The sequence below is a fragment of the Chionomys nivalis genome, chromosome X, assembly GCF_950005125.1.
Source record: "Chionomys nivalis chromosome X, mChiNiv1.1, whole genome shotgun sequence".
Classification (NCBI taxonomy): Eukaryota; Metazoa; Chordata; class Mammalia; order Rodentia; family Cricetidae; genus Chionomys; species Chionomys nivalis.
Window position 1 is genome coordinate 124580439 of NC_080112.1, and position 27574 is coordinate 124608012.

Below are 27574 nucleotides of genomic sequence, written 5' to 3' on the forward strand. Positions count from 1 at the left end.
CACAATTCAATAAATGAATAGAGAGACAAAATAGAGCCTCACAAACATGTTTTTCTGAGTTCAAAGTTGATTACATTTATGTGCTTTTTAGTCATTATACAATGTACAGACATGATTCACTGAAATGATTTATGCTCTGCAAATGGTTAAACAATGATTTCCTATGAAATACTAGACAAACAAGCTTCTAGAAGCAGAGTTTTGTTGCCTGCAAACAATCAACCTCAGGCATACATTTGTGTTTACACATATTCCTCGAGAATGCTACATTAGTAGTGCATAAAGTTTATTAAAAAGAGCTGAAAGAGAAATCGATTTTCAAGAGACTCGATGCATTGTGCTTTCAGATAAAAATCCTAAGACGAAAAGGATCAGTTGCTGTGAGAAGAACAGTTAGAGCCATACAGATGTCAGAGGTCAGAAAATGCTATAAAGAAATGGAAATATTTGTGCTTAGGGGGCTTTTTTGGTAAAATTTTTTAATAAATAAAAACTTAAAAAATATCTCGGTGACTGATACAAAATAGACACAGGTATTCTAGGGCTTTCTCTACTTGGTTTAGAGTTTGAAGATGAAAAAAATCATGTCCTTGGATATTAACTGCCATCAGGGCAAGTCATTTAACACTCAGGCAAGCAAGGGACTTGGGAGAAAACCAAAAGGTGATTTTCTCCTTAATAACATAAAAGGTTAGCCAGAGCTGAAGCCAGGATGAACAAATTAATTTTTTAAAAATGCCTACCTTCCTTTAGAACTCTCAGGCTAAACAGAGAAGCCAGTCTACTTCTATGAGGTGCCTGGTGTCTGACCCACAGCCTGTTCTGTAGTTCACAAGATGATTGAAAGACATTTTGTCTTTGGTGAGACTGTCAGGTAAGTGTGATCCCTCAGTAAGTACCTTGTTTTCTCACCCCTCTCCCACATGGACTGTAACATACTTGTTTTAAGAACACGACAGCAACTTCTTGCAATGACAGAGGGAAATGGATGATTTATGGAGTAATGCTGATGCCCGTGTCTAGGTGATAAATGCCATTTGATGTTCAAGCTGGTCAGCTGCTCATTTAGGTCTTAAACTCTGAAGGACCCATGACCCTTATCAAAGTGAATTAGACAAAAAAAGATGAAAAATAATATTTAAAGTTATTTGCACAATAGGTAAAGATTAGAAAACAATGCCTTCAAATAATCCCCAATGTATTACTCAGAAATATCTTTTTGTTGTCTGTAACATAAAGTGCTAGAGTCCTTCAAATAAAATTATAGACTAATTGAAAATATATATTATACATTTGCAGTTACTTGAAATCATTTAATAATTTGTAGTGTGTTAATGGAGTGAAATAGATAAAAGGCAGTCCACATTCATATTTAAGATAAATTTACTTCAGAAGTCAGTTTGAATCCTTGCTCATGTTCTAAGTATAGCCATTGTGATAAGACCTGAAAAGAAAGAAATGGAGGAGAGTGAGAAACACATTTTACACGACTTGCCATTCAATAGACAATGGTTTGTAGCTTGGAAGGAAATAAAATCGAGTGCCACAGGCAGGCACTCTACCAAGAACTCAAAGTCGATTTGAATTTAGTTGATATTATACAGAAGAAATCTAATTTACAACAATAGGCAGTCACTGGATAGATTTAATGAAATCACTTACGTCTGGTCATGGCTAATTTCACTATCAAACATACCTCCTACTTTATCCAGTCACATCAGCTGTAATAACAGCAGACATGCCATTTAAAAGTGTCTGTAAAACCAAACAGACTTCAGCAGCCTATTTATGTCAGGGCTTTAGGGCCACAAGGACACAGCAGTAGAGTGGTCCCACTTTCCCTGAGGGATTCCACTTATTAAACCATATCCAATCAATAATGTAAAAACATGCTCCATCTTCTTTCTTTCAGACAAGGTCTTACTCTACACAGCCCTGGCTGGCCTGGAACTCGCTCTGTAGACTAGGCTGGCCTGAAACTCAGAGATGCTCCTGCCTCTGCCTCCCCGCTGGGATGAAAGGCGTGCACCCCCACATTGCCTTGCATACTCAGTCTTACATGTATGTTGGGGAGCAATGAAAGAGCACAGGGAAGGAAGGTGACAGCTTAGGCCTGAAGCCACAAAAATAAAAGTGAAAAAGAGAAGCCTAGTGTGCTGGCGTATGAGAACTGGGGAGGTGAGCACAGGAAGATCAGGAGGTCAAGGAAAGCCTGGGCTATATGAGACCTTGTCTCAGGAAACAAAACAAAACAAAACAAAACAAAACAAAAGAACACTCCAGAGAATACGGAGTGAAATACAAGAAAGAATTGGCATTCAAGTAGAGGTGACAGGAGAACATGAGTGAAGGAGAGACCTTTTTGTTTTAAGACATTACCTCCTATAGTGGAGGCCACCCTCAAACTATGGACTGCCAACTCCTAGCCTCCTTCCTCCACCTCCCAATGACACTTCCATGCCCAACTGGAATGTATAAACTTTATACATATTTTATAACAGTGGAAACCAGTAACAAAGCATCTTTAAAACCCTTACCTAAGATATAAGCAGCCACTAATTTTTGATTCACACTTAAGTGGAGGTAGAGAGGCACCAGCGATTCCATATCCCCCAGAGTAGGCAGCATCAGGGCCGCAATACATACCACTCCCAGGAAGACAGTTAACAAACTAGGTCCTGAAGAGACAGTTCTGTTTTCTGTATTTAAAAAAAAAAAAAGATAATCTCTGAGTTTGCTTCAAAAGCCAATCTAAGACAAAAGTCTAAAGTTCCTTCACAGGCAGTGGCCGCCATGCAGAGGACTGTGTTTTGGTTCTGTCTGTCAACCTTCACCAGTACTCTAATCCAGGGAGACTTGCACGCTGCACCCACACAAATGTCTATAATTTAACCCTCAATCATTAGACACTGGCTCGCTTAAAGGGCAAAGGGAGGGAGGGAAAAAGAACAGTGATTACAAATTTCCCAACCCCCTGTCTGGAGTCTACAGGACAAAAATCGTCTATCAAGTATGTATCAGAAATACCTTTAAGATTTCCTTTGTTTGGTTGGTTTCTCTCCAGGACAGCCTGAAACTCAATTATGTAAACCAGGCTGGCCTCAAACTCACAGGATCCACCTGCCTTCACTTCCCCAGTGCTGGGATTAAAGGCGTGTGCCACCACACCCAGCATTATTCTCAATTGTACAGATGACTACTGCACTAGTATACGCACCAAAGAGAAAACATACAGACAGTTCTAGAAGCATGTGCTAGAAATGAACGGACAGTCACCATTTTCTTCCTGTACACCAGTGGATTACTTGGATACCCCAGGAAGTCCTGACTTAAGATGGCTCAACTTTATACTGGTGTGAATGCAGCAGGCACAACAGAAACCACACCCCAGATGGTGAATTTTCATTGCTTTTGGCTTACTGGCATATGATGTGATAGCTAGGCTACTGGGCTTCGGCGGAGAACTGCAGAACTTCGGCATAGCCAGCACAAGAGGAAAACACCAGCACCCTGCAGTGGATTGTGTATTCAATGTTCTTTCCACAGATAAGATGCTCAATTCACAATGAGTTAACTGGGACAAACTGGGGATTTAAAATAGTCAAATTCATAGGACCAAAGAGAATTGTGGCTTCCAGGACCTGGGAGAAGAGGCTAATGGGAGTTGTAGTTTAGTTCACGTAAGTCTCAACCATATGGGATTCACATGTCTAAAGGCACACTCCATCACACAGGATCTATATTTAGCAACGCTATATTGGAGGTGGTCACGGTGGTGTTCACCTTTAATTCTAGCACTCAGGAGGCAGAGGCACGTGGATCTCTGCAATTTTGAGGCCAGCCTGGTCTATATAGCAAGTTTCAGGATGGTCAAGACTACCTAGTAAGACCCTGTCTCCAACAACAAAAAAGCAATACTCTTATAAACCTAAAAATTCGTTGAGAACGTGATCTAGTGGTACAGGTCTATCATCCTAGCATTCAGAAGGCTGAGGTCAGAGGATTGTATATTCAAGGCCAGCCTATAGTAGATAGCATACTCTAATCTCGTGTTGAATATTCTTACAATAAAAATGAAACATGACCACATGGTGGCTCACACTGTAACCCTACCTCTTCTAGAAGAAATGGTGGCACAAGTCTGTGATCCCATCTATTTCAGATGCTGAGGCAGGAGGATTGAAACCATAAGGCTAGCTTGGACAACTTAGTGAGGCTCTCTCTTAAAAATAAATATAGGGCTAGAAAGATGGCTCACTGGGTATAGTGCTTGCTGCGCAAGCATGAGGACCTGAATTTGACCCAGAACCCATGGAAAATCACCAATAACACACACACCCACACACCCACCCCTGTTGTCAAGCCTGATGTGACACAGTTCTGACTGTATATCTACAGTATCCAAGCATCTTTTAAAAAAAAGCCAGTATAATGGCTAATTTTGGACTCCAACTTGCCTACACTTGAAAGTATAACTTAAAACCCAAGCAGCTAGGTATACTGTGAGGTAATTTTCTTGGTTGGATTATTTAAGGTGGAAGATACACCCTAATTCCAGATCATTTCAAGTCAGAAGATTCACCCAAAATCTGGGCCAGACACTCTGGTGGCAGCCTACATAAAGGGACTTGGAAAAAGGATGCTTGTGCTGTCTGCTTACCCTCGCTCTCACTGGCAAGCTCATGCATCCTGACCCATTCCTTCAATGGTGTTTTAATCTACTTGTTTGGGATTCCAACATGGACTGAAAACTGGCAGCTCTCTAGGACACCCTTCCTGCAACACCAGCACCAGATTGTGAAAGCTGAAATATCCAGTTTCAAGAATTAGACAACTACTGGATCCTTGGACCTTCCATCAGAAAACAGCTACTGCCAGACGACTTGGATCACAGCAAGCCACCCTAATTAATCCATCCATCCATCCACACACACATACACACACATACATACACACACTATACACACTATAATAGATATAGTTCATTATATCAGTTCTGTTCCTTAGAGAACCCTGACTAATAATCCAGTAACAGCATTTTTCTACCATGTACCTTTCCCCACTAATCTTCCTTTCATTAAAAGGAATAGCCAAGAGCAACACAATTTGTGTTTTATTAATGAAATAATGCTGTTCATTCTATTATTAAGTGGAACGTTCCTAAATTATTAATACCTTAGCTATTGTGAAATTTAATTGAACTTCATCAAAGCCAAATAGGTAAAACAAAGTCAAATTTCACAGTAATGATGGCTTGGGATAAAACAATAGCAAAAATAACTTTAAAAACCCTTAGTTCATAAGCAAAATAACTTTGCATTTACATCCACTGCAAGACTGATTTTAAGGAAAATATGACAATTACACCATTCACTGCAAATTAAGATAAAGATAATTTCAAAGAGCTGGGTGCGGTGGCCAACAACTTGTGATCCAAGCACCTGGGAGAAGACAAAAGCAGGAAGATTGCTTAAAGCTCAAGGCCAGGCTGATCTACAGAGTAAATTGCAGGCAGTTTGGATTATGTAGCAGGACTCCTAGTGAGTTTGAGACTAGCCTGAAGTTCCAAACTGAGTGTGACAGCGCAGCTATAAACCGGACTTGGAAGACAGAGGCAGGAAGATCAGGAGTAACTTGGGACTACAGAGCAAAACCCTGTCTCAAAGAAAAATGATAAGGAAAGCAAATGTCCCCCATCATCTCTTCCTACAGCTAGCACAGTGGACAACTTTCAGATGTTATAAATGCTCACATAAACATGTAAAATAGGGGCTGGAAAGATGGCTCCATGGATGAAGTGCTTGATGTATCAAATGTGAGGACTTTTGAGTTTGAATCCCTGGAACTTAAAAGAAGCTGGACACAGCAAACTTGTCTGTAATTCCAACAGCAAGATGGGAGGTAGGGACCTGATGAACACAGCTGTGAACAAGAGGTCCTGCCTCAAATAAGGGAGACTGACACCTGAGGTTGGCCCCTACATGTACTGTGGCATATACACGCCTGCATCCACACGGAACCCCCAACTCACGTACCTTACACATGCAAAGATAAAACCATACAACTTTACGAAAATAGCATGCTATCTACCTGCCTTCCCCCTTTACTAATGTCCTTGACACTTTGGAAAAGACTTCGTTATTTGTATCTTAGGTATTGTGAGTGTTTCACCTGTTTGTACATCTGTGCACCACATGTGTGCCTAGTGCCTATGGAGGCCAGAAGAGGGTGTCAGACCCCCTGGAACTGGAGCTATAGACAGTTGTTGAGTGCTTCGCATCCAACCTGGGTTCTCCAGAAGAGCAGCGAGTGCTCTTAACTGATGAGCCCTCTCTCCAGCTTTTTCCACTCAGTATACAAACTTCATTCTAACAGAGCCTTGTAACTGCCTGTCTGACATTCCATTTCATCAACAGTCATAACTTAGTCAACTCTCAACTGATGGCCTTTCATGCCACTTTCAGGCTTTTTTATTTAATTAATTAGTTATATACACAGTATTCTGCCTGCATGTATGCCTGCAGGCCAGAAGAGGGCACCAGATCTTATTCTGGATGGTTGTGAGCCATCTTGTGGTTGCTGGGAAGTGAACTCAGGACCTCTGGAAGAGCAGCCAGTGCTCTTAACCTCCGAGCCATCTCTCCAGCTCAACAGTTTTTTATTATTACAAACAATAATAAAGAAGATACTTTTCTGAAGCTAGAAGGTGCAGACTCAAATGTGTAACAAAGTCTTTGCAATTCATTATTAATGTATTATTAATTAAGACAAATCTACCAATATTCACCTCAATCTTTTAAAAATATCTTAATAGCCTTGACTACTAGTATTTTATGAAAGTATATTTTATATATTTTACAGTTTATTTTTATAACATGAAAAGATCCAAAAAATATAAAACTGTGTTTTTATATGTAGGCAACACTTGTATAAGTCAACTTGTTAAGTGCATGAACTGTAGTGTTTTTTTCTTTTTAAAATTTGTTATTGCTGGTAGTTTTTGTTATTTGGGGTGGCAGGTTCTCATGTGGCCCGCGCTGGCCTTAAACTCCGTCTATCTAATAGAGGATGACGGTCAGTGAGATGGCTGAGTGTACAGGTTCTTGCTGCCAAGTCTAATGGCCTGAGTTCCATCCCCGGGATTTACATTGTAAAAGGAAAGAACCTTCCCCCATCTCGACCATCCTGTTCCCTCATGTTCTCCTTCTCCATCCCTCCCCTTCTTTTTCCCTTCCACCCTCCTTTCTCTCCCCTCCCTAACACTCCCAGTTTTCTTAGGGTTCTTGTCTATTTCCCCTTCCCAGGGGATCCATGTGTGTTTCTCTTAGGATTCTCCATGTTACCTGGCTTCTCTGGGGTCGTGGACTATAGGCTGATCATCCTTTGCTTTATGTCTAATATCCACTTATGAGAGAGTACGTACCGTGTTTGTCTTTCTGGGTCTGGGTTACCTCACTCAATATGTTTTTTCTAGTTCCATCCATTTTCATGCATATTTCAAGATGTCATTTAGAGGGAGAACAAGGAAAGAGATATCTTGATTGAGGGAGCCATTATGGGGCTAGCAAGAAACCTGCCACTTGGGAAATTCCTAGGAATCCACAAGGATGACACCAGCTAAGACCCTAAGCAATAGTGGAGAAGATGCCTGAACTGGCCTTGTCCTGTAATCAGATTGATGACCACCTTAATTGTCATCATAGAACCTTCATCCAGCAACTGATGGAAGCAGATGCAGAGATTCACACTGAAGTACTGGGCTGAGCTCCCAAAGGCCAGTCAAAGAGAGTCGGAGGAATGAAATAAGAGCAAAGGGGTCAAGACCATGAAGGGGATACATACTGAAACAGCTTACCTGAGCTAATGGGAGCTCACTGAGTCCAGACTGACAGCAGGAAAACCAGCATAGGACCAAACTAGGGCCACTAAATATGGGGGACACTCTTGTGTCTTGGGCAGTCAGTGGGGTCACTGGCAGTAAGACCAGGATTTATCCCTAGTGCTTGAACTGGCTTTTTGGAGCCTATTCTGTTTGGAGGGATACCTTGCTCAGCCTAGATATAGCAGGGAGGGGCTTGTTCCTGCCTCAAAGCAATGTGCTAGACTTTGTTGATTCCCCATAGGAAGCCTTACTGTCTCTGAGGAGTGGATGGGGGTGGGCTGGGGGGAAGGGGAGGGGAGTGGGAGGAGGGGAGGGAGTGGGAACTGGGATTGAAATGTAAAATGAGAAATTATTTTTTAAAAAATAAATTAATTAAAAAAAGGAAAAAGCCTATTCCCACAAGTTGTCCCCTGACTAAGGATCACTCTGAACTCCTAACCTATTGACTCTACTTCCTAGCACCTACCAAGGGCTGGGGTTAAAGGGCCTGGGGCACCGCACCAGTCCAATGTTGTCTCTCATGAAAAGAAAAAAGATGCTCCTGTCACTGAACAACCACTGCTAGGAAACTAACGTCTAGTCCATAGTCCGCAATCCTGCTGTTAAGCAGAAAGTCTAGGCACTCCCTGTGCAGACTGAAAAAAACAGCAGAACCAAACAAAAAGACAGCCCTTCCTACCTTCTAAAACAAATATTTGGAGATGAACATATTGACATAGTGGTTCGTAAAATGACAAGTACATTTGTAAAATAGTCCCAATATAAGCTTCAATTTCTTTCCTTTTTATCTTTGTTTTAATTTACTTTTTAGTTTTAATTCATTTTAATTCGTTTTAGTTTTAACTTAATTTCATATACATGCACTATATTTACAAAATAGTTTTTTTTTCCCTTTGTTTTTGTTGGGGACGGAACCTAGGGCCTTGCTCAAACAAGGTTGGACACATGTTCTACACTGGGTCATTTCCTGAGCTCTTTTTCTGTCTTAATAGAGTTTTACTAGGTAGCCCTCATGGCAATTCTGCTTCAGCCTCTAGCGCACTGGGATTAACAGCCTGGGCCACCACTCCTGACAGACAGCTGGTATCACATGCATGTATCGCTCTCTGAAAAGACCTTTGTTTTCTTCTTTTTAAAAAAGATTTGTATTTATTTATTTATTTATTATACAACATTCTGCCTCCATGTATGCTCACACGCCAGAAGAGGGGGCAAGATTTCGTTACAGATGATTGTGAGCCACCATGTGGTTGCTGGGAATTGAACTCACAACCTCTGGAAGAGCAGCCAGTGCTCTTAACCACTAAGCCATCTCTCCAGCCCAAGACCTTTGTTTTCTATAAAAACTTTTATCTCCCTGCTCTTCTACCAGGATTGCAGGACAATAATTACAAGCTGGGAAGAAAGGGGGATGATGTCTGAAAGTTGGATATGAGGAGTGTCATTGTTGAAAATATATATCATAGCGATTCTGAGTATCTAAGCTGGAAGGAAATGAGGAATGGAAAGGGATTCAATTAATAGCCCACAGGGGATATTATAATCTACTTAGTTTAATTAACTTCAACTTTAATGAGATTTTTTTTTCAAAATAATATGAACAGCACACTATACTTGGCCTATTGCCAAAATGAATCTCTCTCCTCCTTCAAACTAATTAAATGAAAAAGGATATGGGAAAGTCATAGAAACAATAGTATATAATTGCTAAATTGTGCTGGTATTATAAGGTTGGTACCCACATTCTTTAAGTTTATATATCTTGGAGATATATGGCATTTCCTACATTTCAAGCCTAGGGTAGCAATTGTCTGCTTCTCCTACCTACTGTGGCAGGCATCCCTTCCTTCCCTGAAACTCCATCTGTTGACTAGGCTGAAAGTGGTTATCTTGTGAGTAGTTAGTCTAAGCGCCATGATTACTGGTGGAAATGTATAAGGTTTTAAAAACATTACTACCTGGTTGACATGACTGCTCAAAAAATACACTTTCCGTTAAATGTTCCTTTATTCTCTTCTCCTCTTCTTCCTTTTGTTCTTTCGCAGACGGGAGGAGAGTAGCAATAACCTCTTTCCTTCCTAAAGCCTTCCTCTGGCTTTGCTCAGAAACTTGGAGGCGGAATTTGTCTATCACACCATAGTGACAGGATCGAACATCTCTATGACGAATCACACTGAAAACAGCAAAATAATAATAACAATAATTAATAATTACAAAGTCTGTTTAGGTTTTTTGGGGGGGCTATCAAACATCAGAAATTTCAATAGGGTAAAAATAATCTTACTATAACTAAAAAGAATCTTTCTGACTATAACTAAATACTCAACATTTGCTAATGTCTCTAAAAAACCCTCCAATCATCATATGGCCTAAGAAAGAAAATGGGTAATTGTGAAATATTAGATGAACACACACAGTATGAAATGGAATAAAGTCTTCCCTGTGTATGTGGCTGAGGATTGAACCCAGGGCTTCAAACACACTGAATAAGCAAGCAGTCTACTGTTGAGAATCAAAGTCTCAACTAAAAGAATGGTAAAGAAAATTGCTTTTAACATTGAATTTGTTTCTGTACATCTGTTAAAGATTTCTTTCCTAAATTAGAACACATTAAATAGTTTCTTCCTCACAGACATAATAAATTCTTATTGTTACTTATTTTTTTATTGAAATAAGAAATCTTCCTTTTATTGTGCCTAATTCTTCTGAGGGAATGCAAAAACAATTAGGTCAAGGGTAATGGGTGTTTATTTGGTAAGACTACATTTTTTTTGAATATCCTTGTTTATTGTGTACCTAATGACAACCCAAAGAAATATGCAAAAATCTGTTCTTAAAAAGACACATCACCTATGGTAGTGGTTCTCAATCTTCCTAATGCTGAGATCCTTCAGTACAGTTCCTCACATGTGATGACCTCCACCGCAACATTATTTCATTGTTACTTCCTAACTGTAATTTTGCTACTGTTATGAATGTAGCGTAAATATTTGGGGAGCTAGAGGTTTGACTCCGGGGTTGCGACTCACAGGCTAATAACCACTGACCTATGGCTTTGGGCTGAGGAAAATTTACGAAAAGAGCTTTGCCTCTCATAGAAGCCTTAGACAAAAAAAAAAAAAAAAAAAAAAAGAAAAGAAAAAAAAAGCCTTAGACAAATACAGCTGACTTGGGAGCTTTAATATTAAGGGCTGACCAGTGGATTCATTTGGTCACTACTAGTTTCTAACGTAAAAATTAAATATGAACAGCTTGAGCAAACAATCACTCATCTGACACTCTAAAATGAAATTACTAGAAGCACTCGGATAACCTTTCAGAGGAGCAGTTACACACTCGCTTCCTGTTGAGATTCAATTCCAGGCTTATTAGCAGAACCATTGTCAGACAATCTTATACTGCTTTTGTTCTACAATGTAGTATTATTTGCTTCACAAATGTTACTATAGTAGCAGGATGTCTCAAAGAAAGCTAAATTCTCTATTATAGCTAGAGAAATGAAAAGGAATAAACAAGAATTTGACCATACACATTACGAGCTCAACTGAAACAATGAGGAATTATTAAAGAAAACACTGGCCCAAATTGTATAAGTATTTGCTTGCCTTATATAGAATCTTTCAGAAACTTCTCAAACTTTTTTTTTTCTTTTGGTTTTTCGAGACAGGGTTTCTCTGTGTAGCTTTGGAGCCTGTCCTGGAACTTGTTCTGTAGAAAAGGCTGGCCTTGAACTCACAGAGATCCGTCTGCCTCTGCCTCTGGGGTGCTGGGATTAAAGGCATGCACCACCACCACCCGGCAAAAATTTCTTAAATTTTGATAAGCTTTCAGCCCCAAATAAAAAAGAGCAGAAATACCTACTTAGGAATCACTTTGAGAAGGTGTCATTTTAAAGTTCAAACATACATATCCGCACACTGAGAGCATGTTACGTGAGTCTGACTTACCTATCCACTCACTAAGAACATGTTATGTGAGTCTCACTTACATATCCACACACTGAGAACATGTTATGTGAGTCTGACTTACATATCCACACATTGAGAGCATGGTACGTGAGTCTGACTTACATATCCACTCACTAAGAACATGTTATGTGAGTCTCACTTACATATCCACACAGCACTGAGGCTTCACTGCACCAGCGGCGTCAACGACAACATACTTATTTGGAGTCGTACATAAAACTGAAAGAAAAAGTCACCATGTCATTAGTGTGATTAAACCAATTCATTTAACTTAGTAGGAACTGGTTAAAAATTCAGAAGCTAAGAGACTCACCTTTGAACTTTAAGGCAAACTCATAGGGGTTGTACAGAGTCAACACTTGCTTATGTGTTGACTGATCATCCGCATAGAATATTAGCTCCGTGGGGAACACAAAAACAGGAAGATTTCCTTCCACTAACTCTGGTTGTCTTTTTTGTTGATGCATTGGCACTGAATCCCCCTTGCTGCAGCTTCTGTCTTTACAGTCTCAAATCTATTTTGGACTTTCTTAGATTCGGTTAAAAACTCCAACGCATTTTGGCAATCTATAAAGGAGAAAAAGAAACTGCATGATATCAATTTTCAGTAATCTGTAGTCACCCTACAAAAAAAGCATATTTAGGGAACAGCAAGATGGCTTAGTGGGTGAAGCTGCTTGATGCCAAGCCAGACCTGATGGCCCACATTCCATCCATGAGGTTCACGGAGAACCAAGTCAGTCAAGCTGTCCTGACTGTCTCTCTCTCTTTCTCCCTTACACAGATGGGGGGGGGCGGGGAGGAAGGAAAAACAAAAAGAGAGAAGGAAGGAAGGAAGGAAGGAAGGAAGGAAGGAAGGAAGGAAGGAAGGAAGGAAGGAAGGAAGGAAAGGTTAAAGTAGGCTGTGTGTGATACACACACCTTTAATGCAGAACTCAGAAGGCAGAGGCAAGTAGATCTCATATGAGTTCCAGGCCAGCCTTGTCTACATAGTGAATTCCAGGCCAGCCAGGGCTACACAGTTGAGATGTTGTGGAAGCTGGGAATTAAACCAGGATTGAAGAGTGGCCATCTCTCCAGCCCCTAAAGACTGATTTTTATTTATGTGTATATGTGTTTGTGTCTGTCTGTCTGTCTGTCTGATCTAAAGCTGGGGTGGTCTTTGTGTGTGCTTGGGACCAAATATGGGTCTGGAGAGCTGGATCGGTTAAGAGTACGTCCTGTTCTTTTAGAGGACTGGGGTTTAGTTTCCAGAACTCACCTCAGGTGATTCACAACCCCTGCAGCAGGGGATCTGATGGCCTCTTTTGGCCTCCTCAGACACCTCCATACACATGACATACCCACACGCATACACTAAAAAAATAAAATCTCTCTACAAAAAAAAAAAAAAACCCTAAAAATTTCCAGTATTTCACATAGAAAATTTAAGAATCACTTTTACAGTGACATTAATAACAATTTATTTAGTGCTGTGTAGAAGTATGGGGAAGGTTTTCTTAATTTTTTTTCCTACTATAACCAAGATGCCTGGGAGCTGAATATACTTGCTAAGCAGTCCTTGGTGTTTTCTTTGAACATTCAAAGTCCCTAAGTGCTACCGTTCTTCTGCTCGTATGCCAGCTTACACAGGCTTCATGAGAGTTGCCTTTTGCCAGCTTCAGAGGCTCTTTCAGATTCCTTCTCCGCCTCTTGAATGTGTTCCAGGTAGCTGTAGGGGGCAGACGTCTGTCTGCCTGTCTGTCCAATGTGATGTTTCTGCTTTTATTTCCCAATCTCATTGTAATCAATATTCTTATTTAGCAAACCTCCTAAAAGTAACATAAAAATACATGGTCTGAGGACGTGGCTCAGCTGGTAGAGTGCTTTCCTGGCATGCACCAAACAATGGCTTCAATCCCCAGGATTGCATAAAACCAACTATGGAGATACACGCACCTGTAACCCCAGCATTCAAGAAGCAGAGGCAGGGAGTTTCTGCAGCACTCGGTTTCCATATCCCCCCTGCCCCGCAATGCCCCCAATTTCAGTATATCTCCCAGTACTCTCTTCTACAACCAGGAAAGAAACCTTGTAGTGGGACTGGGACATCAACCTAGCCACAAAACCTTCGACCTACAATCTGTCCTGCGTGCAAAAGGTGCTGAGGCAATGCTGGTGCAGAACTTGTAGGAGTGGCCAACCCATGACTAGTGTAACTTGAGGCCCGTGCCATGAGAGGGAACCCATGTCTGACACTGCTGGGAGGGCCAGGAACCAGAGGCAGGACAGTCCAGAGACCCAGGATAGAACCAAACATGACCAGAAAAAAAAAATCAATGAAAATGATTCCTAATGATATTCTGCTATAATCACTCACATATCAGTGACTAGCCCAATTGTCAGAGGGGTGCATCCAGCAACTTGCTGGTACAGACGTAGAGACCCATAGCCAAACACTAGGCAGAATCAGGGAAACCAAGAAGAGGGGAAGGACTGTAGGAAGCAGAGTGTGTCAAGGGCGCCAGGAGAACACTGCCCACAGAATCAACTAAGCAGGGCTCACAAGGGCTCACAGAGACCAAAGTGATAATCACGGACCCTATGAGGGTCAGAGCTAGGTCCTCTGCATATACCTTATGGTTGTGTAGCTTGGTGTTCTTGTGGGACTTCCAACTGTGGGGATGGGGAGGGTGGAGGGTGTCTCTGCCTGCGTTTGGGACTCTTTTCCTTCTACAGGGTTGCCTCATCCAGCTTTGATATGAGAGTTTGTGCCCAGTTTTATTGTATCTTGTTAGGGCATGTTCCATGGATATCCCTGGGAGGAATTGATCTGGGGGAGAGAGGGAGTAGGGGCAGGGATTGGAGGGAGTGGAGGGACGGGAAACTGAGGTGAGGACGTAATGTATGAGAAAAGAATAAAAGTTTAAAAAAAGCAGAAGCAGGAAGATTAAAGATTAAAGACAAACTACATAGAAAGTTTGCCACCAGCCTGAGAACATGAGATTCTGCCTCACGAACAAATAATAAAAAAAATTAAGGCTCCCCCCGCCGACACACCCCCACTGCAAAGTACAAATTGGGCCAGGCGTGGTGATGCATACTTGCAGTCCGGAACTTGGGAGACTGAGGGAAGGGGACTGCTTGTAAGTTTGAAGCTCGTGTTTTCTGTGCAACAAAAGCCCTACCTCTTAAAACCCACCACCCCAGCAAAGCGGCAAATCTAACTCAGAAAATCTCCAGTTTTCATTCTGTAGAATATCCTTTTAAAACGGGCTCTCAGCTGTTACTGTGAGTCGAGCTTCATAGACATTCAAAGAGGACTATAACCAATGAACACATTATTTAGCTTTGTCAGCTGCCAGGGCTCTGATCCTTAATTAGGCTTTCTGATCTTTCACCAAAATAGAATATAATACCATCATATGTCAAAACGTAGACGGGAGACGTGCACACTGTGCCATCAAGACAGTCTGCTGGGGCATGGTGATCCACACTTTAATCTCTGCCCTCAGGGGGCACAGGTAGGTGATTTGCTCTCATTTTGAGGCTAGCCTGGACTACATAGGAAGTTCTAGGCCAGGCAGGGTACATAAGTAAGCTACAGTCTCAAAACCAAACAAAACAAACCCCCCAAAAATAGAAAAAGAAAGGAAGGAAAAAAGAAGTTCAAGTCTGGAGATGGGGCGTTGTGCTGTACACCTGGAATCTCAGGCTTTTGGAGGCCGAGGCAAGAGGATCCACAGTTAGAAGCTGTTCTGGCCTTCAAAGTGAGACCTAGTCTCAAGAGAAGAAAACCAGGAGCGTGTACACATGAGTACCGGGAGGAGGGCATTCAGACCAAGAGTGCTGCACATGCAAAGGCATGGAAACCTGAAGGCCAAAGGGAAGGAAGGCGCTGAGCCCCAGCTCCCTAGCCATCACTTCAGAGCACATACAGAGCGCATGACAATGTTGGCTTTGGTCCTGAGTTTGGTTTTCAATAAGCTGACCGAGCTTGTTGACATTTTTATGAGTAACAATATCTAATGTTTGAATAATTCATAACAGATTACTCAGACTTTTATTAATTACATGGACTGAATGATTAATAAGCTCTTAGATAGAGTGTTGCTCGGACTATACTAAGTGCTAAGTGTTTCCTATTATTATTGGTCATAGTGATATTTAATTATGAATAGACCAGCCTGTAACAAACAAAAACCCCAATATCATCAGGCTTCTAGTCCAGTGTTCTTTCCACTATACCACAATATTTCCACAAGAGAAAGAATATTTTCAAAAGCATCTGACTCAAGTGATTATAATTTAACATATTTTTCTCCAAATCTATTTTTCTTTCCTTTCCATCCTTCTCCACTGCTCCCACCCCCACCCCCACTTTCTTTTTTGACAGGCTCTCTGGTAAATCTGTTCTCAGTCACACAGCAATGCTCTGGCATAAGCCACCACACACACACACACACACACACACACACACACACACAAGGCTCAGAATTCCTTTCTTTTACTCTAAGCCACACACATTGCTACTTGGATAAGGCACTCTGAGACGTTTGGCATATATTTATAAATAGAATGCAATAAAATAAGTTCTGTAATTTGATTCTTAAGAAACTTGGCTATTAGGAAGATCCAAATTTGACACGACTAAGTAATACATGCCCTGACTCGTTCTAAAACTCAGTTTGGAGGGAAAGAGTTTTAGCAGCTCCAATTTATAGAAGACATAATCAGTAAGTATTGGTTTAACTGGGGAGCCATCGAGAAAACAATAAAGTTGAATTAAGCCTTTGCTTAACACCATGGCCCATTCCAAACAGATTAAAGCTTTAAGTGTTAAAAAGAGAAAGAAAAGTCAAAGCACTAGAAGAAATCATAGAAAATTCAAAAAGAAATATGCAGGTTAACAATGATATGAAACTAAAACCCAGAAATATTGACAAATTTACTTATATAAACCCTTACAAGTACACATGGCTGGCCTGTAATCCCAGCACTTGGGAAGTGGAGGCAAGAGTCAGCCTTATTTATATAGCAATTTTGAGACCAGCCTAAACTATACGAGAGCCTGTCACACACAAAAAGCATATTATTTTATAGGGAAGGGACTTAGTTTTCAAAAGGCTATTTAATTTAACCTCACAAGAGAAACACAAACTAAAGCCATGCTCTGGTATATGTTTAAAAGGATATCAGATTAGGAACAAAAACCTTGTTAGCACATGGGGAGAAAAATCAGAAATCAGGCACATTCTTCTATTACTGATGGGGATATAAATTGGAATAGTTCCCATCCTGTTAGAACGAAACATTCATATCTTCAGAGCCGCTAACTTTACTTTTTAGAATATTTCTAGAACATATATCCACCATCACCACCAAGGGTGAAAGCTTTTATATGGAGTGTCAAGGATTAAAGGAAATGATTTATGTGAAGCTTGGTGTAAAGACCTTGGCACTCAATATAAACTAGTTGTTCATAGCAAAAGACTGGGAACAGCCCAGCTGTCCATTAATAGGGGACAAAGTGTAGTATATCCATTCATTGGGATACAAGATATCTGTCAAAACAATAGAGAAAGCTCTTTGTATAGCTGGACATAAATTAAGCCGCACCAATGTAAGATAAAGCTGGACCTGCTAACATAGACCTGTAATCTCAGGTCTACATTAAAACAGGAGGCTATCAAATTCAAGATTTACTTGGATACTTAATGAGATTCTGTATCAAAACAAAAACTGGGTTGGTCTATAGCTTAGTGGCAGAACACTTGCCTAGCATGTATGAAGTCCCAGGTTCGATCCCTAGTACCAAATAAAAGTCTGATCACAAACAAAAAGAGAGGGGGAAAAATTAAAGGAGGGATGGGATAAAGCTCAGTGGTAGGGCGTAGATTAAATCTCCAGCATCCCCCCACACCCAAAGAAGATGTAGGGTTGAATAGGAAAAGCATGGAGCACTTTGTGAAGGACATACTACCATCTGTATGGAAAATGTAGCTAAGGAACGATAAACTGGGTTGTGATGATACATGCCTGTAATCACAGCATTTCTGAATCACACACAACAAGATGAGGCAAATTCCAGGCCAGCCTCAGCTACATGGGGATTTCCAGACCAGCATGCGCTACATGAGTAAAGAAATAAAAAAACAAAATATGTATTTTTCAAGCCTTTTAAGCAGGTGTGGTGGCAAAGGCCATCCTAGTAGGGAAATTGAGGCAGGAGGACTACAGTAGGAGATTATCTCAAACAACAACAAGAGAGGAATACGAGATGATTCATAAACCTTACTGTGAAGTCAAAAATAAGCACACAGACAAGTGCTAAGTCGCTGTTCTAACTTTAAGGAGAATTTAGTTGGCACAGGTCAGAGGAGGAATTTTATTAGCTCAAATAAAGGCTTAGAAGACATTTTTATCCTTTGCACCTCAAGGCTTTCTCTTCGTGAGTTAAAGATGCCCTTGTTTCACCATGAATCACTAAGAGGCCATCTCCTTGTCAACATTGAAGAAGTGGTTAGGCGCTTTTGAGCGCTTTACTGTTTCTTTTCACATCCCTTTCCCCAGTCATCACTTATCTTGGCTAAAATAGACGTTGCCTCCGCAACTCCAAGCGGGGGTGATAAGGGGGGAATCAGCACCAGGTCAGCAGAAGGCATTAGCATTGCCAACAAACATCACGAAGCACAACACTCACCTTTCATGGACGGCTTTCCGGGAGACTAACACTTTCTCTTTGCCCTACTCCACGTTACAAAATGATAAAGTGCAAAGATCCAGGGGAAAGATTATATACTAAGCTGGCCAAAACCTTCTGGCAGATCAGTTTATAAAGGTGTTGTCCAAAAGTCCAGTGTGTGCTAAGCCAAAGTGTGTCAGTGCCTCACAGATAAGAAAAGCCCAGGATGGTTAAGGACCTTTCCCAAAGTTGCACAGGTTATTATTATGGGCAGAATTATATTGTCTACTCACTCTTTCACAGTATTTACCTTCTCTGCATCTCAGTTAGAAGGTCCTATCCCCACAACTCTGCTATATGTACCCTAGTGTCAAGTAGCCTGTCCTAAATAAAATTTAAATTAACACCATGTTAGCGTTTCTTTTTCCTTTTCCTGTGTTGATATCGAACCCAGGGTCTTGCATAGGGACTATATTTATTTATTTTTTTCGAGACAGGGAGGGTCTCACATACTCCAGGCTAGTCTTTAAGTCCTTATTCTCTTCCCTCTATCTCTCAAGTGCTACCATGCCTGGCACCAATGTTGTATTTTTAATGTTCTTACTTGTTTTAATGTATTCAGTATTTTGATATTTGTCCTTTTCAGTTACACGGTAGCCCTAATCACATTTTTATCTTGTTGTGAATTCATGATAGACCTGAGCTCAGGGCAGGCACTGAGAAGACACTGAGGTCATTGGCTTTCCTAGTGTCCACTAATAATCAGTTCTTTCAGCCCTGAGCATGTGTGGGATGTTCTGTTTACATAAAAGGCAGGCAAGGGAACTATCTTAGTCAAAGGCACTTGTGGTGGTTTGAAAGAAAATGGCACTATTAGGAGGTGTGGTCTTGTTGGAGTAGGTGGGGTCTTGTGGGAGGAAGTGTGTCACTGTGGGGTCTTTGGCACCACCCAGTGTCCCAGATCACTTTTTGTTGCCTGTAAGACCTCTCGGCTGCCTCTCCAGCACCATGTCTGTCTGCATGCCACCATGCTCCCTGCCATGATGATAATGGCCTAAAGCCCTGAACTGTAGGCTGCCACCACAGTTAAATGTTTTCCCTTATAAGGGTTGCCATGGCCATGGGGTGTCTGCACAGCTTTAGAAACCCTACCTAAGACAGCACTGCACACAGACAGGTGGCTGCTGACCACGGGCTACGGTGAGAGGAAAAAAGAAGGAATCCACACTCTTCTCCCCCTGCCTTCTGCTTCCCTTTCATCTCCTCAGAGTCAATCTGGGCCAGTGGTGTTTATGAATCGTGACACTCACACATGGTCCTGACCATAAATGCAGGCAGCCCTGCTGAGAAGAGAGGTGAGAAACCGCCTTGTCCTTGACCCTCTCCTAAATAAAGGTACAGAACATTCCTGAGTAAAATTAAAAAGAAAATCTTTTATGTGTATACCACCTTGTGACCAATTTACAAACTACTCTCCCACAGACAGCACTGGCAACACTGGTTTATCCTGACTGTTTGAGAAAGGGTCTTGCCATGCAGCCCAAGCTAGCTTCACACTAGAGGTTCTCCTGAGTGCTGGGATCACAGCTGGATGCCCCCATTTCTGGCAACACTAAAACTGCGTACTCTTTGCTATTGATCCACACTATTGCCCACAGTTCTGATCATTTTGTTTCCCTCACTTTGCACTGAAGAGAGGAAGGAAAAGACAAGGCACTGGGATAGATGGGAGAGTTTCAAATGACGTCAACACTGTAGGTTTAAAACACTGGGATTATTAGCAAGCACGGAAACTACATTAAAAGTACATTCTCATCCCCTCCCCTTCTGGGAAAGTGGAGCCCATCAGAAGGGCATAAGTAGTCCTTCTGGATTCTTGTACAACTATGCTTCAAAATTTAAAAATTATTAAGAATGGGGCTAGAGAGACAACACAAAGGTTGAGAGTACTTTCTGCTCTTGCAGAGGACCCCTGTTCAGTTGCCAGCACCAACATCCAGTGGCTCATAACAACCACAGTCACCATGAGATCCAATGTCCTCTTCTGGCTTCTATAGACAACAGCACACATGTAGGGTACACACATAACCCGGGCACACACAAATACACATAAAACAAATTAATAAAGCTTAACAAAACAGTTCAGTATTATTTAAAGTCTAGCCTCCACCCACCAGGAATTAGTGACCCATCTGCTTAGTCACAGAGGGCCAGCTACTTAAACTACATGCCTCTGACTCTAGATATTTATTCTGTTCTTCAGCTCCACCTTTAAGCCAGGCCCCTTTTATCTGAGTGCAGGGGCTATCTTAGTCCTCCACACTGGGTACAGTCTTAGCCAAAAATCCAAGAAAAATGCAAATTAGGTAAGAGCAATGTTTTACTACTTTAGACTCTTTAGTATAAAAGCAGTTTCTCCTCAATGTTATAAACTTAGCAACAAAATAGGAATTCCAGCATCACATATCAGAATTTTTAACGCCCAAGTGATACCATAATGCCAATTTTATATTTTAATGTCCATTATTCAAGAGCACATCTTTTTACATTTTTTTAGGGTTCTGGTATAATGTGTTGTCTTCCTGGTGGAGCTGACGACTACAAATCAAACAGAGTCATAAACTAATCCACATTCAAAAATAAAAGCTGAGTAGTATATGAATAGTAGTATATACACAAGATTTTACAACAACACCCTAGCTGAGCAGTGGTGGTGCACACATTTAAACCCAGTATTCCGGAGGCAGAGGCAGAGGATCTCTGTGAGTTCCAGGTCAGCCTGGTTACAAAACGAGTTCCAGGCCAGCCTGTTACACAGAGAAACTCTGTCTTAAAAAACAAAAAGAAAAGAAGACCCTAGTCAGGAGCAGTGGAACAGGCCTATAAAGTCCAGCATCTTAGGAAGCTGGGATAGGAAGATCAAAAGTTCAAGGACAGCCTGGGCCACATAGCAAGACCCCATATCAAAATAAAATTAGTGGCTAGGCATCCCTATAATCCCAGAACTGGAGATGCACAGGTAAGAACTCAGTAAATTCAGGGCTAGCCTGATCCACATAGCGTATTCTGGCCAATCAGGGCTACAAAGTAAAATCCTGTCTCAAAATTAAGTGAAATTAGTAATATACACTTATAATCCCAACACTAAGACTGAGGGAGAAGAATGATGAGCTGAAGGCTAACCTGGGCTACACAGTGTTCCAAGTCACCTTGGGCTAGAGTGAAACCTTGCCTCAAAAAGGAAAATGAATGGATAAATACACAAGCAAGCAAAACTTTTAAAAGGTTTGGGAGTGTAGCTTGGTGGTCGAGAGTTTGCCTAGCATAAAACTGGACTTGATCTCCAGTACCACACAGAAAGGAATGTCTTAGAGAAATGTCTTTTTGTAAATATATGGCTGGGTATGTTGGCACAAGCCTGCAATCCCAGCACTTATACATAGAGACAGAAGGGTTACTACAAGTTTATGGTTAGCCTGGTCTACATAGCAAGTTTCAGACCAGCCAGAGTTACATAGCAAGATTCTGTCTCAAAAAGAAAATAAGGCTGGGTGTGATGGTATACTCCTCTAATTCCAGAACTCAGGAGGCAGAGACAGGCAGTTCTCTACTATTTTGAGGGTAGCCTGATCTACATAGTAAATTCTAGGTCAGCCAAGTCTACATAGTATAGTGAGATCTTAACAAACAAAACAACAATAACAACAAACCTAGAAAACAACACACACAAAAACCTTCTAAGCCCAAAACAACTCCACGTTAATAAACGTATTATTTCCACAATTTACAACATTCTAGCGTCTTTGGTTATTACAAAGATGTGCAAAGAAAAATATCAGTTTGGTGTGTAGAGGACGTAGGCTGCTACATGTAGCACGTGGAGTTGAAGACCTTTAATTCAAGGCTTGGGGAGTGCATCATTGAGGCCAGCACTCAGGAGGCAGAAGCAAAAGGATTTCTGAGTTAGAGGCCAGCCTGATCTAAATACCTGGTACCAGGCCTGCCAAGGCTACACAGTGAGTGAGACCCTGTCTCAAAACAAAAGGAGGTAAGACTATCTTTAATTTATTCATTGCATACTTTATTATGTATCAGGAATTATGGCAGGGAATATGAAGAAAAGATGAAAACAATATTTTTATCCCAGGCTAGCAAGAAAAACATACAACAGGTATTAGAATATGATGCTATTATGATATTAGGACATATATTGAAATGCTGGTTGACACAGTGTCCTCTGGGAGCAAAAAAAACGATGGCCTATATCCAGAGTGAAAGGGATAAATTGCAAAAATGCGCAGAGGCATAAAAGGGATAGGGGTACTGTACTCACAGTGAGCCTGCATATGATTTAAACATGTATGGGCAGAGTAACAGGAAGAGGGAAGACTGGGAAGGGAAGTTGGAGGTAAATGGAAATCCTTTTATTTATTTATTTATTGTTATTTATTTATTTTTTTTCCTTTTTTTTTTTTTCTTGAGACAGGGTTTCTCTGTAGCTTTGGAGCCTGTCCTGAAACTTACTCTGTCGACCAGGCTGGCCTCAAACTCACAGCGATCCTCCACCTCTGCCTAAAGGCATCGTGAGCCACCACTGCCTGGTTAGAAATGGAAATTCTTAGTCCCTGCCCTAGACCTATTGAATCAGGAATAGTGGGAATTCGATAGAGTCTGAGAGTCTGGCCCTGCTTTTAAGGAGTCATGGGGTGGTTCTCAGATTCACCAATGTAGAGAGCCACTGCTGCAGGCAATGTAAAACCTCTAAAGGATTGTTTTCCTTTGGTTTTTCAAGACAGAGTTTCTCTGTAGCTTTGGAGCCTGTCGTGATGCTTGCTTTGTAGACCAGGCTGGCCTTGAACTCACAGAGATCCATCAGACTCTGCCTCCCTAGTGCTGAGATTTAAGGGCGTGCACCACCACCCGGCTCCTCTGAAGAATTTTTAAGCCACAGGGACTGACCTGATGAGTGTAGAGGTGGGTGGGTGGTGGCCATTGACTATCCAACTCCAACACCTGACTCCAGCATAGATAGAAGAAAAAAAAAAAACCACTGTTGGATGACTACGGCCTGAGATGATGATGTAAGCCTAGCTACGGTAGCAGGGATGGAATCAGATTTAAGAGATGTTTCAACTGACCAAAGGTCAATCAGGTGACTAGTGTACAGTCAGCCATACAGATGTGTCACTGAAGTGGCTTTTACATAAAGGCTATAGTCTTGCTGAATCTGTCAATTTCTAGACCCCAGAAAAAGGGAGGCTGAGAGTGTTTTCTATGTGTTTCTTTATAGTCAAGAGTAATAAAATAAAAACCCCAAATAAACAAAAGCCACAATAAAGCAAAAAGTAGGGTTTAACATAGAAAATAAGGTTTGTACATGAGCCTGCTAGTCTACTTGGTTGTCCTGTAACTCACTGTAAGTCAGTGGGGTGACAACTTAACATATTCATATTTTCTGTGAATTTAGTTGGCATGAACTTAAATTCTAAGAGTGATAATATTAGAACGCGCTGACAGAAACAAATTTTGAACCTAAGAAAACTAAACACCAGGCACAGGTTCAGCTGATCAAAGTCAGGTACTATCAAAGTGAAGCAGTTCACCCCTTCCTGTTTTCCTAACTGTGCCACTAAACTCACAGAAAGAACCCAGCTAATTCAGCAGGAAGCGGGAACTGAACGGAGTGAAAGAACTAGACTTTGGGCTACACCCTGAAGGTCAAAAAAGCCAAGCAGAGCTGTTATTTCTAATTTGGGAGCATGATTTAGCTGGGGCCATCTTCAATTACCTGAGAAAAAGCAAGACAGGTACAGGTCAGTGTATAGGAGTAATTTACCTTCCCAGTGTCTTTTGGAGTTTTGAGACACAGTTTCACTATGTAACCAAGCTCGTCTGGTACTCACAGTATAGAGTGGGCTGGCCTCAAACTCACAGAGCTCCACCTGCCTCAAGACTGTTGCAGGATACAATTTCTATTTTTATCATGATTCTGGATACCTCTTGCTATTTCATGCTTTTTAGTGGCTACCAATATCTTGCCTTATTTGGCTAACATATTTGTCCAAAAATAGCTCTCTGTCCACAACTGTACACTGGCCAGGCGTGGCGGCGCACACCTGTACTCCCAGTATTTAGGAGCCTATGGCAGACAGGTTGTCTAGACTTTGGAGCTGCCCTGGGTTACACTGAGTTCCAGGCTAGATGCAGGTTCATAGTCAAGACTGTCTCAACCCCTCCACCTCCAACTGTATACTTTTGGGTAACTTGAGAGCTAGAGAGGTTCACAGAAATGAAAATGAAAGCCCCATAATAGAGACGAAGAAATCGAGGATTTAAAGACTAGATCACTTAATATATTTATTGTAAGTAAATATACTCCAGACTGCTAAAGGGGACAAGACAGCCTTTAGAATTGGTTGCCTTCATTGCTAGCTTTTAGGAGAGATTAAAATTTTCTTTATTTTCTATGTCCCCCCCCCCTTTTTGCTTTATTGTGGCTTTTGTTTATTTGGGTTTTTTTTTTTTTTTTGGTTTTGGTTTGGAGTTTTTGTTTTGTTTTTTGATTTCGGTTTGTGTTTTGACACAAACCCTCCCTGTTATGTAGCTCTGGCTGTCCTGGAACTCACTATGTAGACCAGGATGGCCTTGAGCACAGGAGACTACCCAGCTTATTTTAAACCTTTTTTAAAAACAAAAAGGAGAGCCCGGCAGTGGTGGCACATGGCTTTAATCCCAGCAATTGGAAGGCAGAGCAGGTGAGTTCAAGGCCAGTCTGGTTTATAAAAGCGAATTCCAGGACAACTGGGGCTACACAGAGAATTCCTGTCTCAGAAAAACAAACAACAAAAACAACCCAATAAAACTAAAAGAAAAGGGAGTTGGGCAGTGGTGGTGCACAACTTAATCCCAGCACTTGGGAGGGAGGCAGAGGCAGTTTGAGTTCAAGGCCAGCCTGGTCTACAAAGACAGTTCCAGGACAACCAAGACTACACAGAGAAACTCTGTCTCGAAGAACCAAAAATAAATGAATAAATTTAAAAAAGGAAAGAGTAGCAGTATTTTGAGACATCCCATATGTAGCCCTGGCTGTCCTGGAACTCTCTATGACATTCACCCGCCTGCCTCTGCCACCTAAGTGCTGGGATTAAAGGCCTACGCCAGCACACTCAGTTTGTAATTTCTTTATTGGTTTAGTAAGGAATGCGGTGCGTTTTGTAGTTTCTTGTTTCATGTTTTCAGACAGTGCACTTCAATGTAAGACCTCCAAGAGAAAGAATATATATATATTCAAATATATATATATATATATATATATATATATATATATATAAAATACTTGAGAAGAATAAACGTGAACAATTTAAGGAAGCTAGGTGAAGTATCTATTTTCTGTCTCTGCCTATAAAGGGATCACTACTCTACACTGAAATACTACCTATTAATTACACTTGATTACATACTACATGTACAGGGAATCTATCACAACCTTTTCTCACAGATTTGAAAAATACTAAAATTTTAAGCACCCTGGCATGTCAGAAATCCTGTGTTGCTTTGCGAGTTCTACATATCCTTCAGAAACCAGTTTACTCCCACACCCTGTTTGAGTGTATAGCTTGTCAACTTTAAAGACACTTTTGGTCGTATTTCCTGTTTTCCAAACTCATCACCGATCTATACCAAATACATGTGTAATCGAAAAGCTGGGTGTCTACCCCTTACTCAATTTCATGAATGTAGTATTTAAAAGGCAAAGGAATTTCCCAATCCTTACAGGAAGTGTGGACAAGATTTTCATCACTAAGAATGTATTAAATCCCATGTGTGCCTTTCCCGAAAGAGTAGACTTTCTCTCCTTCTGTCTGGAATTCGCATTAAGAACAAAATGTGTTCCAAAAGTCCAGGACTGCCTACTAGGCAAAATTTAGGAACTTGAATTTTTCAGGATTACTTTCTTTTCGTTTCCTTAAAGGACAAAATGCTAGGTAGGATCCTTTCCACTTCATATTTGCCCTGTGGCTTTCCCAAGTGAAATTTCCTTCAGTTCCACTGGGACTGCGATGCTAGTTCAGCTGGAGAATGACAAGTGTCAGTTACTTTTCTCAAAGGGGAACCACAGAACTTTAAAGGCTGAGCTAGGGAGGGACTACAACCTTCCTCCTTAAGACATCAGCCCCACCTGCTTGGGGCCCAGCCTTCACAGCTCTATCCCCACACTGCCCGACTCCATGTGAACCTGGTCATGTGAGCCTGTTTACAGCTGAGCAGCTGGTGCAACCATCAGGATCCGTGCAGAGGTCCAGGGAGCAGTAAGGATACAGGCCATGTACCCCCTATAATTCCAAGAAGACGGTTGCTTCCACCACAACCCTCCTCGTTTCTCCACCTCCTTTCATGTCCCTTCAGGCAAAGCCATCCCGGGACGCCTGGCTCCAGCCATCCTCTCCCCCCCACCTCCCCACCCATTTCCTCTCAGTTGCTCGGTGGGGGGGGGACTGGCTAAACTGCAGGAAGGGCGAGGACAGTGTCACCCCGAACAGAGTAGTCGACCGACTTCTCTCCCGCAGCCCTCCAGGCAACGTCCGCCAAAGAGTTGTCCCTGGAGCCGCATCCCCAGGGCAACTGAACTCCGCCAGACCGGCAGCGGGAGGCTTAAGAGGTTGCCTTCGCCCCCCAAGGCAGGGGCAGCTACACACCCGCCGGCCGACCCTGTCGAAGGGTCACCAGCAGTCAGAGAGTGGTGGACCCGCTGCCGGGTCCCAGCCGCCCACCGCAGCCCGGCACCGCGCAGCCCTGCTGTCAGTCACGGAGCCAAGCTCTGCTGTGGGTCCTGGGCATTGTCTACACCGGGAGGCGGGGGCTCGGCCACGTAAGTTCCACGTTTCCCCCCAAGTCAGAGGAAGTGGGTGACGGGACACTGGGGGACTCTCACCTCAGTAACAGTGGCTCCTTGCAAAGCAGCCGCGACTGCTCCCTGCTCCTTTGTCAGCGGCTCCGGACTGCACTGCCTGCTGGGATACGGGAGGACTCGACTGCCACCTCTCCCCGCCCAGGAGGATG

General features: G+C 41.8%; 1 protein-coding gene across 2 annotated transcripts; it reads right to left on the reverse strand.

The window, feature by feature from the left end:
• Positions 1 to 43: 43 nt before the first annotated feature.
• On the reverse strand, positions 44 to 27574 carry Mospd1 (motile sperm domain containing 1). Of its 2 annotated transcripts, XM_057759624.1 has the most exons (6): positions 27447 to 27574; positions 12164 to 12417; positions 11994 to 12069; positions 9841 to 10055; positions 2538 to 2699; positions 44 to 1444 (listed from the first exon to the last, which is right to left on the reverse strand). In XM_057759624.1, exons 2-6 carry the CDS (start codon positions 12315 to 12317, stop codon positions 1413 to 1415), a joined length of 639 nt encoding a protein of 212 aa, XP_057615607.1. In that variant the 5' UTR covers positions 12318 to 12417; positions 27447 to 27574; the 3' UTR covers positions 44 to 1412. The 2 variants fall into 2 exon arrangements, with proteins under 2 accessions (XP_057615607.1, XP_057615608.1); XM_057759625.1 differs by lacking the exon at positions 2538 to 2699.